At 37.8% G+C, this 15,784-nt stretch overlaps 1 protein-coding gene across 1 annotated transcript; it reads left to right on the forward strand.

Moving 5' to 3' along the window:
• Positions 1–294: 294 nt before the first annotated feature.
• On the forward strand, positions 295–8,964 carry pdcb (phosducin b). The gene is made up of 4 exons (XM_046836686.1): positions 295–609; positions 1,455–1,511; positions 6,293–6,441; positions 6,720–8,964. Exons 1-4 carry the CDS (start codon positions 573–575, stop codon positions 7,227–7,229), a joined length of 753 nt encoding a protein of 250 aa, XP_046692642.1. The 5' UTR covers positions 295–572; the 3' UTR covers positions 7,230–8,964.
• Positions 8,965–15,784: the final 6,820 nt, after the last annotated feature.

Consider the following 15,784-nt stretch of genomic DNA (forward strand, 5'->3'; position numbering starts at 1 on the left):
GCTGGCCATAAACTGCTGCTCATTTCCAGATTAAGGTGTATAGGGCTCCAAATCAGAGATTAGCTCTCATCTCACCTCACCTCATGAAGAACAGATCTTCCTGTCTGAACTGTCTTAGTGTTCCAGAAAGGTCCAGAGCTTGTGATATGATGACGCAGAAAGAGTGCAAGAAGACAATCAGTAGTGTTTAAAGGATGGCTGTATGACGTACAAAGAAAATTGGATCAGGATCATTAATCACTTTTAGTAAATCACTCAGTTTCATGTTTAAGACATATTTGTTTGTGTGAGTGTGTATTAAGACCTGGGCTTTTTAGTGTATAATTTTCTACACCAAGAAATTATCCAAAGCTACTTGTTTTGCAGAATTGCTTCAAATATTTTCTTATTCTGCCCATTACTCGCTTTAATTTGATTCAAAGTCTAATTCCAGCATTGAAATCCTCTTAGGAGCCTTAAGCTATTTCAGTGAATAGTACAGTGTTTTCCAATGAGTCTCGTTTTTAAGAGAGCCCTCCCCATGCAGCCTAAAACCCATCAAAGCTGAGGCTGACCACACAACAGTCCAGCTCATGTCAAGCGAAGAGACTCTTCCCACACAGCAAAAAGGTAAGAAGACACTTATTTGGCCTATGCGACTTCAGTGTAATGGTCCTTCTTTCTATACGTGAAGCCAGGGATGTTGTTTTTTAATAATAAGCCTTTCATCTTATTATTATAATTTTAATAAGCAAATAAAGAACATTTAGATACTACAGTAACTCTAAGATCTTAATTTGATTTTAGTTCATTAGTGACGCTTGTTGTTACTTATACAGGTTCATGTTTGGTGCTGCTAAATGCTGTAGGATTAGGGTTTTGTATTCAATCCCTAAAGAAACAAGTGCAGAGTGAAAACTGAAATCCCCTGACGTCATGTCTGGATATGGACAAGTGGAGGTTGGTTCTGCGTGACATCGGGGGAGATGTTCCACCATGAGATGTTCTCATGCAAAACTGTAGGGATCAGCTCAAGGTCACCATCTGTACACAGCTTTCATCCTTAACGTAACAGAACAGAAAGCGTTCTACCCATGTGCTGTGGATAGAATTGGAATCGTGTAAATAACACAATGCTCTGAAGTAGTGACTTACATCATGCAATAATTTTGTAGACAAGACGTAAAAAAAAAAAAAAAATATATAAAACCAATCCCTGCTAGAGCCAAGCTGACAAATTGGATCAAGGCATAATCCTCCAACCTCATCGACTTAATTTCCCCTGAGAGAAGCAGCTATTTCGTAGAGTATCAGTGCGAAACTCCACTTTAGTCAATTACAAAAAGTTATGTAATGGTCTCTACAACTTGACATTATGTGTAGTAGTTTAATCAAAAATATAAGTGTTGTCTTTGCACATTTTCTGCTCAGGAGCTTTCTACATAAATGCTCACATTTTGCGTCTGTGTCTGTAGACAGCATGTCTGACAGAAGATTGATGGAGGAGGAGGAGGTGACTGTGACTCATACAGGTAAAGGAGATAAATGTATGGTTCTGAGTAAGAGCATCTGCTAAATGTCCTAATTTGGAGCACATTCTGTCATGAGTTACTGTTGAGTCGCTTCAACATTGTACACATAAAGAGAAATCGGTACATGCAAAACTGAGCAGAAACACCATCATGAGACTGATATCCAAGAATTTATAGACAACGCCATCCAGCTGACATGGAAGACGTAGAAACATAACTGAATGTCAGTACATTATTAGTTTTTATATGATTATAATTATTAACAAATAACAATGTGTTTCAGACAGATAGAATACAGAAATATATACAAAGCAAAGTATATTCTGTCTTCCTTTTTTTTATTTTGCTAAAACGTTTCCCAAAGCAATAAAATGAGAGTAAATGTGTTAATGGAAAACAGAACCAGAACAAGTGCAAACAAGAGATTTTACAGCTTTCTTGCATGAAAAAATTAGATGCATTTATATTATATTCAGTGACGAATTGTTTTACTAGCATTTCTATTTTTGCTAATTATTTCCAGAGCATAGAAGATATGGAAAGGTACAAATATAAATAACTGTACAAGTAAGATTACCCAGTTTGGGCAATTCTACCTTTTTGTGTTTTAAACAGTTTTTCCAGTGTACCTGTTTTACCTTGTGGTCATATTTAATTAAAAATTATTTAAGCCACACCTACTGATACAAAAATACACATATTCAGAGCACTAACCGAACACAACTAAATTACATGCCACGATTAAAATGCGTTTTATGGCGTATGACAATGCATGTAGGGTCTCCTGTGCACTAATGGTTTTTAATCACTGAATGTTATCACGTGTTGTTTAACACCATCATCTCACCCAAACTCATTTTAAAACTAAAAGAATTAAAATCTCACTCGTGTAACTGGATTTTGGACTTTCTAATGAATAGACCCCAAGTGATCAGAATTGGAAAATCCACAGGGTTGTGTCCTAAGTCCCCTCCTGTACTCTCTGTTCACACACTGTGTTGCCCAGCACAGATCCAACAACATCTTTAAGTTTGCGGATGACATCTTGGGCCTCATAACTGATGGATATGAGAAGGCCTACAGAGATGAGGTCAGAGTGCAATGACAATGATGCAGTGACAGCAACCTCTGCTGATAGTAGACTTCAGAAGTGTTCACAAGGTTAACTATTCTCCTTACACATCAATAGAACCATCGAACTATCAAGTTTCTTGTTGTCCACCTCTTTGACAACATGTCCCTGCACATAATTCTCACCAACTTCTACAGATGCTGTCTCTGTTATACATTTCACACTGGGACTGCACAATCCCAATTCTCAATTCTCAGAACTCTTAACACCACTGCACTCAGTACTTTATGCCACACTTGCACACTGCATATCTTTGCGTATTTTTGCACACCTGCTCTAATATATACATTCTACTTCTTATCCTTCCATATTTTTATAAAAATACTTCATGCTAATATGTCATTTATGCAAATATATATACAACTAAATATCTACTAAATATATATATACAGTGCCCTCCACAATTATTGGCACCCCTGTTTAAGATGTGGTCGTGGACTTCTAAAAATTCTCCTTTTTTTTAAAACAACATAGAACCCAAATGCAAAAAAAGAGAAAAATCCAACCTTTCATTTAAGTACATAACTTTGGTGGTAAAAAATCATACATTTAGAAAAAAAAAAACTTGAAATCATGTGTCCCACAATTATTGGCACCCCTAACAATTCCTCTGAAAAATTTAACTGTTTTTTTTTTTATATATATTTTTCTGTAGTTGCTAAGGTTGGTCAGGGTATCTAGGGACTTTTAATTAGTAATTCATGATTTCCTGTTTCCTGGGGTATAAATATGACGTGACACAGAGGCCTAATTCTCTTACCCATTTGTCAACATGGCAAAGACAAGAGAACACACCATTCAAGTAAGGCAGATGTGTGTCGACCTTCATAAGTCAGGCAATGGCTACAAGAAAATAGCCACCGCCTTAACTTGCCGGTATCTACAGTCAGAGGAATCATTAAGAAGTTTAAAACAACTGGAACAGTGACAAACAAGGCTGGAAGAGGTCCCAAGTTTATCTTGCCACAACGCACAGTGAGGAGGATGGTAAGAGAAGTAAAAAAATTTCCCAAGCTCACCGTCACAGAATTGCATCAAAGAGTGGCATCTTGGGGACACAGAGTCTCCAAAACAACCATCAGACGCTCTCTACATGCCAACAAGCTGTTTGGGAGGCATGCAAGGAAAAAGCCTTTTCTCACTAACACTCACAAACGTAAACGTCTGGAGTTTGCTAAGCGGTACTGGGACTTCAACTGGGATCGTGTGCTTTGGTCAGATGAGACTAAGATTGAGCTTTTTGGCAACAAACACTCTAAGTGGGTCTGGCGTAAAACAAAAGATGAGTATGCCGAAAAGCACCTCATGCCCACCGTGAAGTATGGTGGAGGATCTGTGATGCTGTGGGCCTGTTTCTCTTCCAAAGGCCCTGGGAACCTTGTTAGGGTGCATGGCATTATGAACGCTTTGAAGTACCAGGATATTTTAAATAAAAACCTGATGGCCTCTGCCAGAAAGCTGAAGATGGGTCGTCATTGGGTCTTTCAGCAGGATAATGATCCAAAACATGTGGCAAAATCTACACAAAAGTGGTTCAGCAGTCACAAACTCAAGGTCCTCCCATGGCCATCTCAGTCCCCAGACCTCAACCCAATCGAAAACCTGTGGGGCGAGCTAAAGAGAAGAGTGCATCAGAATCAGAATCAGGTTTATTAACCAAGTGTGTTGACACACACAAGAATTTAGTTCCAGCTGTTTGTTACTCTCAAAAGTACAGACATAAATAAAAACCTATACAAGACAAAACAGACACGACAAGACAAAACAGACTATACAAGACAATACAGACAATACAGACAATATGAGACAGTATAGACAGTGTGGGTAATAAATAGGGATACAGACCAGTAATGTACATAAAGTGTGGGAGTGCATGGTAGTGCAAATGACAGTATTGTGTGCCAGGTATGATGAGAGAGTTTACTATAAAACTTTGTACAGTATATAGAAGCAATAGTATATAGAAGCAATAGTGTGTGCAACATATACAGATAATGTGGTGAGTGAGAGTTCTGTGCAGTACTCATAGATGTGAGCAGGGAATATAATTATGGTCAGTTGTTAGTGAGGGTGATTGCTTGGGGAAAGAAACTGTTCCTGTGTCTGGCAGTTTTAGTGAGCAAAGTTCTGTAGCGCCTGCCAGAAGGGAGGAGCTGAAAGATGTTGTGTCCAGGGTGTGAAGGGTCATTAATGATTTTTCCTGCCCGGTTTCTGGTTCTTGTATGGTACAAGTCCTGGAGAGTGGGCAGGGGGGCACCAATGATTTTTTCTGCTGTTTTCTGCAGTCTGTTTCTGTCCTGTTTTGTTGCTGCTCCAAACCAGATGGTGATTGATGAGCACAGGACAGATTCAATGACTGCAGTGTAGAACTGTATCAACAGCTCCTGTGGCAGACTGTACTTCCTTAATTGCCTTAGAAAGTACATCCTCTGCTGGGCCTTTTTCAGAATCGAGTTTATGTTTGATTCCCATTTCAGGTCTTGGGAAATGGTAGTGCCCAGAAACTTGAAGTTCTCCACAGGTGACACAGGGATGTTGGATATTGTGAGGGGGAGTAGTGTTGAGGGATGTTTCCTAAAGTCCACTATCATCTCCACAGTTTTGAGTGTGTTTAGCTCAAGGTTGTTCTGACTGCACCATAGCACCAGCTGCTTCACCTCCTGCTTATATGCAGACTCGTCACCATCTTGGATGAGTCCAATGAGCGTGGTGTCATCTGCAAATTTCAGGAGTTTGACAGTGGGGTCACTTGATATGCAGTCATTAGTATAAAGGGAGAATAGCAGTGGGGAAAGGACACACCCCTGAGGAGCACCAGTGCTGACTGTCCGAATACCGGAGGTAACACCTCCCAGTCTCACCTGTTGTTTCCTGCCTGTCAGGAAGCTGGTGATCCATTGACAGATGGAAGGGGGTATAGTATAAGTGGGTATGCATAAGAGAGGACCCAGAACACTGGATGATCTAGAAAGATTGTGCAAAGAAGAATGGCCAAAAATCCCTCTCTCTGTGTTCTCCAATCTTGTGAAATGTTATAGGAGGAGATTAAGTGCTGTCTTGTTGGCAAAAGGAGGTTGTACAAAGTATTAACATCAGGGGTGCCAATAATTGTGGCACACATGATTTCAAGTTTTTTTTTTTTCTAAATGTGTGATTTTTTTACCACCAAAGTTATGTACTTAAATAAAAGGTTGGATTTTTCTCTTTTTTTGCATTTGGGTTCTATGTTGTTTTAAAAAAAAGGAGAATTTTTAGAAGTCCACGACCACATCTTAAACAGGGGTGCCAATAATTGTGGAGGGCACTGTATATATATATATATATATATATATATATATATATATATATATATATATATATATATATATACAGACACTTCTGCACCCACTCATAAATAAATAATTATAACTTTCTTATGCCTCATTATTACTTTTTCTCTCCTTTTTTTTCTTTCGGTTTTATATTATTTAATGTTTAATATTTAATATTGCTGTAGTTTACCTGTAGCCTTATTGTCTTGTGCAAACCGTCACTAGCAGTTTTAAATATGAAAAATAAAACTTAAAACTTGAGGTGTGTGATTCTTAATTAACAATCTGACACATGGTTGGATGACACTTGACTAATATTATTTCCCAACTGCCCCCAGGACCGAAAGGGGTAATTAATGACTGGCGGAGGTTTAAGCTGGAGAGTATAGATCAGGAAACCCTGCCTCCTAACAAAAGGGAGCTGCTGAAACAGATGTCATCGCCGAACAAAATCAAGGAGGAGTCCCTGAGTAACTCAGGTCACAGGGTAAGTCTTTAATTCTTTGGCGCTCTGTATAACATTCTGTTATGTGGACAAAACATTAAAAATGGATATTTTCAAAAGAACCATGTAAGAATCTTGCTGAAATTGTACTGATCTATAAAATGAGATACATTTTTTTTTCCTATTGTCATCTATCTGTAAACCAAACGTAAACAATTTCACCCTTGTGTCCTTGTTGAACATCTAGTTCCATATTTATTCACCTTTCCTGTTATATACTCCTAAACATCTCAACGTGGCTATGTTCCACATCCTTTCAGATGAATATCCAGGAGTACGAGCTGCTGAAGGAGGACGATGAGCGGTATTTACGCAAGTACCGCAAGCAGTGTATGCAGGAAATGCACGAGCGCCTCAGCTTCGGGCCCAGGTTTAATGGTGTGCATGAGCTGGACAGCGGTCAGGCATTTCTGGAGGTAATTGAGAAGGAGCATCAGCTCACTGTAGTGGTAGTGCACATCTACAAAGCTGGAGTCAGAAGCTGTGAGGTGCTGGACCAGTGTCTGGGCTGCCTAGCTGTTAACTATCCCAACATCAAGTTCTGTCGCATCAACACAGCTGTCTCTGGTGCAGGTGAACACTTTCCTGACAATGTTTTACCAGCTGTGCTTGTTTACAAGGGGGGAGAGATGCTAGGAAACTTCCTAGCTATCACACAGCACTTCAACGATGAGTTTGTTGCCACAGACGTGGAGGCCTTCCTCAATGAATATGGACTACTGCCAGAAAAAGAATGTCGGCCAGGTGGGGAGGAGGCAGATGTGGAGTAAATGAGTATGCAGAGGAATAGAAAGGATGATGTTGGAAGGTTTTTTTTCATTATTCTGCAGTGTAATACTCGGTGACAAGAAATAGTACAATCTTTAAAAAATAATAATAATGATAATCACTAAAAAAGGGTGGGTTAAACAGTGCCCACAATTGTTGCTTAGTTATATTATAATTATTCTAACATTTTTCCTGTAGAGCTTTTTACAGGAGATAGAGGTATTATATTTTAAACCCTCTGCTCAGATTCCCCTTTGGAATCTGTATGATCAGGGGTGTGTGTACATTTTAGTATAAATCAGAACATTTGAGGACTTTTTAGAGTCATATTAGCTCATATTAATCAGCAAGGATGAGGATTCAGTACTATCTATTAAAAATCCTCTCAGAAATACCATCAGGTTAGTTTATATCAGAGGTGCCCAATACGTTGATTGCAAAGGTAGCGTGGTTAGATCGCCTAACAAAAAAATAGATCTTTATTTATGTATTTTATAGTAGGTAGATCATTTTGACTTGGACATTTTATAAGTAGCTTGCATGCTGAAAAAGTGTGTGCACCCCTCTTTTATATTAACCAGCTAGCTAGCACTGGAGATACTCTGCAAACTTGATTTTATATCAATGAATTAATTAAAAAATTAAATATATCCTGTCAGGTTAGCTCATGCTATACAGTTTAGAGAGTGTAGTATGAGAGTATTATGACAATATTGTAGTTTTAAAGCTGTGTCTAAGCTTAGTCAGCTATATATTGCCATATATATTTCAATTTGATCAATTTGAAACTTTAGTCAAGTTCTATGAAAGAAGAGGAATTTGAAATGAAAACTACAGACCTTCACAGTTGGCATATCTGATGTGATTTTTATTTTTTATTTTTATTTTAGTGTATGTATGAAAAACTATCAAAATTGTTTAATCACTTAGTCTGTTATATCCAACAAACAAAGATACGACCCCAATTCCTAGTTTGGATGCTGTGTAGAATATAAAGAAAAACAGAATGCATTGATCTGCAAATCTGCAAATCTCACACCTATATTTAACTCACGACAGAACTCCGGACAGTTTGTTCCGCCAAACTTTCAAACTGGTATGGTGAAGTATTTTCCAATGAGCCGCATTCAGTCCAGACAGAATTACATGGTGTTGAAGGATGGGAAGGTTGCCATGTTGGTTCAGGATTCCTTTTGCCATTTGACCTACATTTACCATTCAAATTGTAAAGTCAAATGTGAACTAGCTAGGTATATTCTAAGGTGACAGTTTGATACAAACAAATACCATTAAATTACGAAGTTTGTTGCAGATAAACAGAAGGAACCTGCAGCTGTCTCACAAAACCCAAAAAAGACTAACAAACTTTTTTTCAGTTCTTTAGTATTGGTTTTGGAGGCAATATTTTATTTATCATTATTTATGTTTATATCATTATATATATTATTATGTATATTGAGTAACATATTTACTTGGCCTAAGTTTTACTGTAGAAAATGTTCCTGATATTAGCCAGCCATTTGTGATGTCATGAACGACTGTTTTCATTGTTCTTGTGTTATTAATAGAAAAACGTTTAAAGTCATATGTATAGTGTTCTTTAATCTGTACTAATTGTGATATCAGTGAACTTTCTGGAAAATGGCAAAAACCTGTAGAGTAAATGTGATCAAAAAGAATTAAATGGTCGTCTGGTCTATGTAAAATGAATAAATAAAATAAAGGTTATAGACCACACAAATTGTTCATTTCTCATCTTATCAGGTTCGATATATTTGGCTTACATTTAAACCTTTTTTGTTTGTGTGTGGGCTTATAAATTACATTACTTGGATTGTTATAATTATCACACTATTCGCACTGTGAATTAATGTGACTACAAGATTAGCAACTGTCATTTTATTTCCTTTTTTAGCATTTATCTGAGCATTTTTTTACACTCAATTTTGTTCGCTTTTTCTCATTGTACTCTGTTACAGTACTGTTCTGCACCTCAGCAAAGCTACATAAGTTTTGCAGGGGAGTTTGTGTGCAGCTGCAAATGGTTTTACTGTGATTAATGATGAAAAAGAAAATCAATGTACATAAAAAACGGATGAATATTACTAACAAGCACAAAGTTTGGCCACAGTAAGACTCTGTCCATGATTGTTATTGACTGTAATCTTCTTACTGGTTTCAGATCTACGCTCCGTTTCAATCCTTTAAGCTGCTTTATCATTCCGCTTTAGTGGATCTACTTTGTTCTAGCAGAATTTGTTTAGTAACTTTCTACCCAAATGTGAATTTTAATAGAAAATAAAGTATAAGCAATGATGTGTAATAGAAATGATATCAGGTAGAAGTTTCAGTTCAGGAAACTGTTATAGTTTAGTCGGATTTGTTAAATAAAATTTGCAAGGAAGCTGCGATTTCGGTTTTGCAAGTATGCGGTAGCCGACATAATGAAGACACAGTGATTGCTTCCACTAGACCATCAAAATAAATCAATAACAATGAAATAAACAGGCTTCACGAATTGAAAGAGGCCTACGTAATGCACGCGTAGCTTTTTGCCCAGAGGCTTGTTTTATAATCAAGGTATATTTACTTTTAGTCTAGTAAACTTTTCTTCATCACTCGACTATAATCCAGAAACAAACAGCGTTGACATGCAACAGCACCCCACCTTCTGGGAAACCTCAGCTAAACATTTCCGTTTTTAGCCTTAATTCTTTGAACTTAACTTAACTGGTTGTTAAATCATTTCACGAACGTTAATAGTCTCAATTTGTCTGTTTTCTCTCCGGGCTGGGCAGGTGTGCACACACCCTCCAAGGACCTGAAGGTTTCAAAGATGTTACAACAATCTGTGTGTGTGTGTGTGTGTGTGTGTGTGTGTGTGTGTGTGTGTGTGTGTGTGTGTGTGTCACACCTTGATAGATTCTTGCAGTGTTTCATGAAACAGGGCCTCCTGCGTGAGAGCATGGAGCCTAATCATCTCTGTGCTTGTCTGGACACTTTTCTCCAGGAATGTCATCACGGGTCCATGCACACACTAAAAAATCAGCACATGCCACACACATTAAAACTCACACCTGAATATCACTGTTTCAAACCAGCTTTAGATCAAAGCTTCGTTGTTCAATTCGTGTCTAAAAATGTTTTATATATCAGCCAATTGTTTCATTTATGATGTACTGATTTATATCGACTACAGATAGAACTTTTTATTCATCTGTTTTGACTGTGCAGATTTATGATGCAGCCACTTGACTGAATGCATATGTACATTCGTGTCATTGTTCATAGGAATGTAAAAATTCGGGGCAGCAGCACTGCAAATAAGTTAAATTTGCCCCTCATGATGCTACTAGAACAGCAGAAGTACATGTATTTTGACTGTGTATTGGATTAGTGGATGTCTATGGAAACCTACACACTGCTACACAGACTCAAGAAAACCTCCTATATCGCATTATGTGCTGTCACGCACGTACCAGTGTTTTATTTTCTCAGTGCGTTACCATAGTAGCAGGATTGACAGGGAAGTTGTGAGAGAGAAAGAGTGAGACAGAGAGCTTATCAAAACAATGTTTGCAGTAAAACATAATTTTGCATAATTCTACACACAAGAGCACATTCAGCTGAACCGTGTAAATACGTAGGGGTGCACTAAAATAGATCTTCAAAAACATCTATGAAATTACATTATTTACAATTGAAAGATGAGAATATTACCCGCTATAACAGCTATATTGTAATTCAATGCAGTACGATGCAATGGGAAAAAAATCATTTTGATGAATAATTAAATAATTCAGAAATAATGGGCAGCTAAAAGCCATTAGTACAAACATAAATATTTATTTAAGAGAGATTTCTTATTATAGCCTTGTTTAAAACAGTTTTAAAGGGTAACTTGGTCAAGTTAAACATGCTCCTGAGGTTCCAGTGACCACTGTTCCTGCCCCTCTCCCCTCCGTGGATCCTCCCACTTCGGTTTCTCATCAACGTCTTGGGTGGTTCCATGAAATTCCAGAGTAAGAATGGGCGCTTTGAGGATGGATTGGACTGTAGTTAATGTCAACAGTCTGCTACACTGACTCAGGACTACTTTTCGCTTCTGATCATCATCACTGTACCCCGCAACATCGTATATCTGCCACAAATGGACATTTGGTGCAACCCAGATGAGGATGGGTTCCCTCTTGAGTCTGGTTGCTCTCAAGGTTTCTTCCTTATGCCATCTCAGGGAGTTTTTCCTCACCACAGTTGCTCGATCAACAGGGACAAACTTATACTTATAAAGAATTTATTTTTTATCACCACATTATCTGTGTAAAGCTGCTTTGAGACATGAATTAAATTGAATTGAATTAAATTTCAAAATATAAAAATCATCAATTTAAATGGTTTGGAATAGCTAATTATTCTAGCATGTGCTGCAGTATCATAATTTATATGATTTTTTTTACATAAATGGTTTGAGGGAGCCTGTCTGATGGTTGCTCAAGAACCCAGCAGTGGGATCTTGATGGTGCTGGGATTTAAACTCATGACCTTGTGATAACCATATTTCCAATATCATAACCACTGAACTGCTTAATTAGCATTAGAAGGAGTATTAGTATTGTCTTTATTGCCACCAACATTAAAATCAGTTTTACTCATAAAAGGGAAAATAAAAGTTTGTACGTACAAATCATACAGTCTCATACATTTACATATCATGATGTATTAAAAGTCAGATGGTTCTTACCAGGTCTTAGAAGTTAAATACAACCTCAACATGAACAACATTGCATGATATATTACACCTTTCATCCCGTCATTCAATTATTTTGCCAATTTCAAGCCAAAATTGTCAAATCATGTGTGAAAAACTAGTACTCATAGTAATTAAAAAGCTAAGTATCTCTTTCTCTTTCTCTCTGTGTTGCAAGTTAAACTTGCTCCCGGCTACCAGCAACTTGTTTTTTCTTCTCTTTGGATCTGCGCAGTTCATTCAGACGGCCCTACCTCTGGATGAAGTTCTCTTCAACTGGAGTGTGAGCATCTGAGCAGCTGAAAAACTTTGAAGATGAATTTGGTCTGTAATTAATATTAACAGTCTGCTAAAATGGATCAGGACCACAGTTTTGCATAAGTTTTTCCCGCAAGCTATAGGGTTCCTGAATACACAGAATTGAACTCCACAACCTGAACTCAAACACACACTCTATACTCATTTCACTTCACTTAATACACATCCATGTCTTCAGGACCACCCATTTTATATTAATCATATCATAGGTTTACATGCTGTTTTGCACCTCTCGATTGCTGTTATTGCTGTTTTTGCACAACCTTGTGTTCATGTTTACAAATACATTCTTGTTTACAGTTTTCTTTTTTACACAATGTACTATATAACACATTACACAGTAGGTTTACTTGTCGGTTTGCAGTCTGTTGAACACGATGCGCTTTATGTGGCATATTTATTATGTCTGTGAGGCAAATATTCACTGAGATTCAGGATGTTTTATTTGTGTGTCTGTGAAAAGAGGTGACAGAGACGGCAAAAAGCGCACCCTGTCTGTTTTCTTTACTTTACAAAAGCACAGCGTTTTGTTGTTATTATGAGTGTGTACAAATTAAAGTAGATCCTTTACATATTCAAATGATGTGTTGCTCTTATCTGTACAATCAAAAAAGACGTTCGTTCGGCGGTATGAGGAAAAATGCCACAAAAAAAATGACGGTGCGTTTGTCGCCCCCCAGAGGGTTAATTGTGTGCATCATGGCGGAGTTTGGTGCAGATTTGAGACTTTGCGCATCAGTAATACAAATGTTTACACTGATACATATATATATATATATGTGTGTGTGTGTGTGTTGCACTGAAGGTTTTAGTTCCGCCTCTTATATTTATTTATTTATTTATATATATTTATATTAAAAATGTTCAAACAGAAATGTGTGCTGCATTAATAAAACCAGATCTGACTGCTCATTGTGAGCTTCGTAAACTCGTAAAAAATACATGATGACAGCTTCGTTTCGGCACCATCAAGTCGGTATGCAGAAAAGTTAGATTTTGTTAATCACTGTACACACTCATATGCATTCACCTGGGAGCTCAGCTGATCAGGCACAAAAAGCCGACCTCAGGGACAGGCTGACCCGAAGTGGCCTGCAGGACCTTCCTTTCAATGTCCCAGCGGAGTGTACAGACAGTTACAGAAGGTGCAAGAATGGCCTCGGACGGGGGTCCTCTTCGCTGAGGGAGTGTAGTAAGGGTGTCTGCCATTCTTGGACCCTGGGCGTAAAATGCTCAATTTGGTGTGGACGATGTAGCTTACAGCAGGTTATGTTAGCTGAACTGCTGGATGTCCGAGTGGTTATCCAAAAAACAATGTGGGCTTCATGGGTAATTGAAGCAGTTTTGAGGGCAAGGCTGGCCTGTTAGGGTGGGATCGTACCAGTGAAAAAAAGATGAAAGGCTGCGAATATTTTCCGGATGCCCTGTATGTAGTACTAAATGAAAAAGACACATTTTCTTGAGATATTAAAGCACACAGGACTTGATGTCTTCAACATCAAAACACAGGGAGGTGAGGTTACAGCTATGTTCGTATTCAGACTGTCTGACTATAGTCATTCTCTACTGCCTAAGGGAACAGTATGTGCCTGAATTACTGCCTTTAACATGCTGTGCCATTCATTTATAGATTCCATATTTATTACTTTTGACAGCTTTATGTGCAATGACTGGTTCAGAAGATAGAGAGAGACAGAGAGAGAGAGGGAGAAACTTTAGAAACAATGAGTCATAAGGACAGGACTGTTACAATTGGAAATATTAAAACGTAAATAGATGAATGGATGATTTTTCCTTGTCATTGGTGAACAGTAACAAAGTAAATGTAATAAGTTACTGTGCTAAAGTAGCTTTTTCAAGTATCTGTACAGTACTTTCTATTCAGGGAGACTTTAACTTCAAAGTCAAACATCTTACTTTTTTACTCAACTAGTTTTTGCGATATCAGTCATTCCTTTTTATTTATGAGTGGATAAACACGTGATTTAACTGGTCAAACTGGTTCAGCATCAGTACAACAGCAAGCAGAACATTTAGAGTGGAATAAATTATGTAAGAAACTCGGATTCGAACTCAACACAACACCAGTGGCCTAATTTTCATGATTTTTTATAGTTGAAAGAAAGATTTTGAGCTCATAATAATTTTAATAGCTATTAGTACTTAATTGTGTATTCGGGGGCCTATAGGCAGCATCATGGATAATAAAAATAACCATTTGTTGCAGCAGATCATACAGTATGATACAGCAGATCATACAGTCTCATCATAACGAGAAAACAATGTCGAGATCACAAGAAAATTCTATTAAACGTTAAATAAACATAATTCTTACTTTACAGCATTTCTTCACATCCCGCCCTTTGTACTTCCCTGTGCGGCCCGCGTGAGGCCAATCATAATTTACAGGGATGCACAGAAAATTCGGCCACCGAAATTTTTGGCCGAAATACATAAATCACTGAAACAACGCGGCAGAAACACAATTGTAATGACGCAATTAAAAAGCGCGGCCAGCACACGGTTATCTGGTTATCTGCGGTGTGGTCTTATTTCAATATCTCGTAGAAAGACCCACGGATAGCGATTTGCAAAACATGCAATGCTGAAATTTCAAGAGGGGGTGTATCTGAAAAGAGTTTCTCCACGTCGGGTTTAATTTATCACCTGAAATCCAAACATCCCGATTGCCATTCTAAATATGAGAAGAATGCGGCGCAGAACAGTAAAGTCAATCCGAGCATGCGCACCCCGTCTGTAGAGGACGTTTTTGAAAACGCAAGAAAGTTTTCCAGTGATGGTGCTGAGGCAAAAGGCATAACACAAAAAATTATGGAATTCATAGCCTTAGATCAGTGATCGCCAGTGGATCGACGGGTTGATCTTTGAAACATTCCCCATTGATCCCAAAAAGAATAATTATTATAATATAATATTATTTATTACACGGCTTTTCTTAATGCTGTAGATTACAACGTTCCATTCATTTGAATGGGCTTCCAAACGTTCAGCGGTTAATTATTTTCGTTTAACAGACCGGCTGCTAATAATAATCGACCCCTGCCTGTCTGTTAATACTATGAATGGTGACAAATAACAATAATTTATAATTATAAATAAAACACTTTTGTAATTGATTTATTCTTTGAATTGCAATGCATTGATTTTAGTGAGGTTAGTACACACTCATAGCCATAAATGCAATGGTTCTAATAATTGACAATCTTTTCTTTCTCTGTTTTGGTTTTCGGTTTTGGCCTTGGTTTCCACATTTTTGGTTTTTGGTTTCGGTCAAGAATTTTTATTTCAGTGCATCCCTAAAATATTATCGTTGGTGTGGCCCTCTGACAAAATTCAGGTTTCTCATGTGGCCCCTTGTAAAAATTAATTGCCCACCCCTGAACTAGGTAGTAACTAGATGTGGTTACAGTGTAGGCCTGTAGGTGGCAACAGGTGGTCCGCCAACCTCCGAAAAAAGTAGAAGAAGAAGAA

The sequence above is a fragment of the Silurus meridionalis genome, chromosome 23, assembly GCF_014805685.1.
Source record: "Silurus meridionalis isolate SWU-2019-XX chromosome 23, ASM1480568v1, whole genome shotgun sequence".
NCBI classification, from domain to species: Eukaryota; Metazoa; Chordata; class Actinopteri; order Siluriformes; family Siluridae; genus Silurus; species Silurus meridionalis.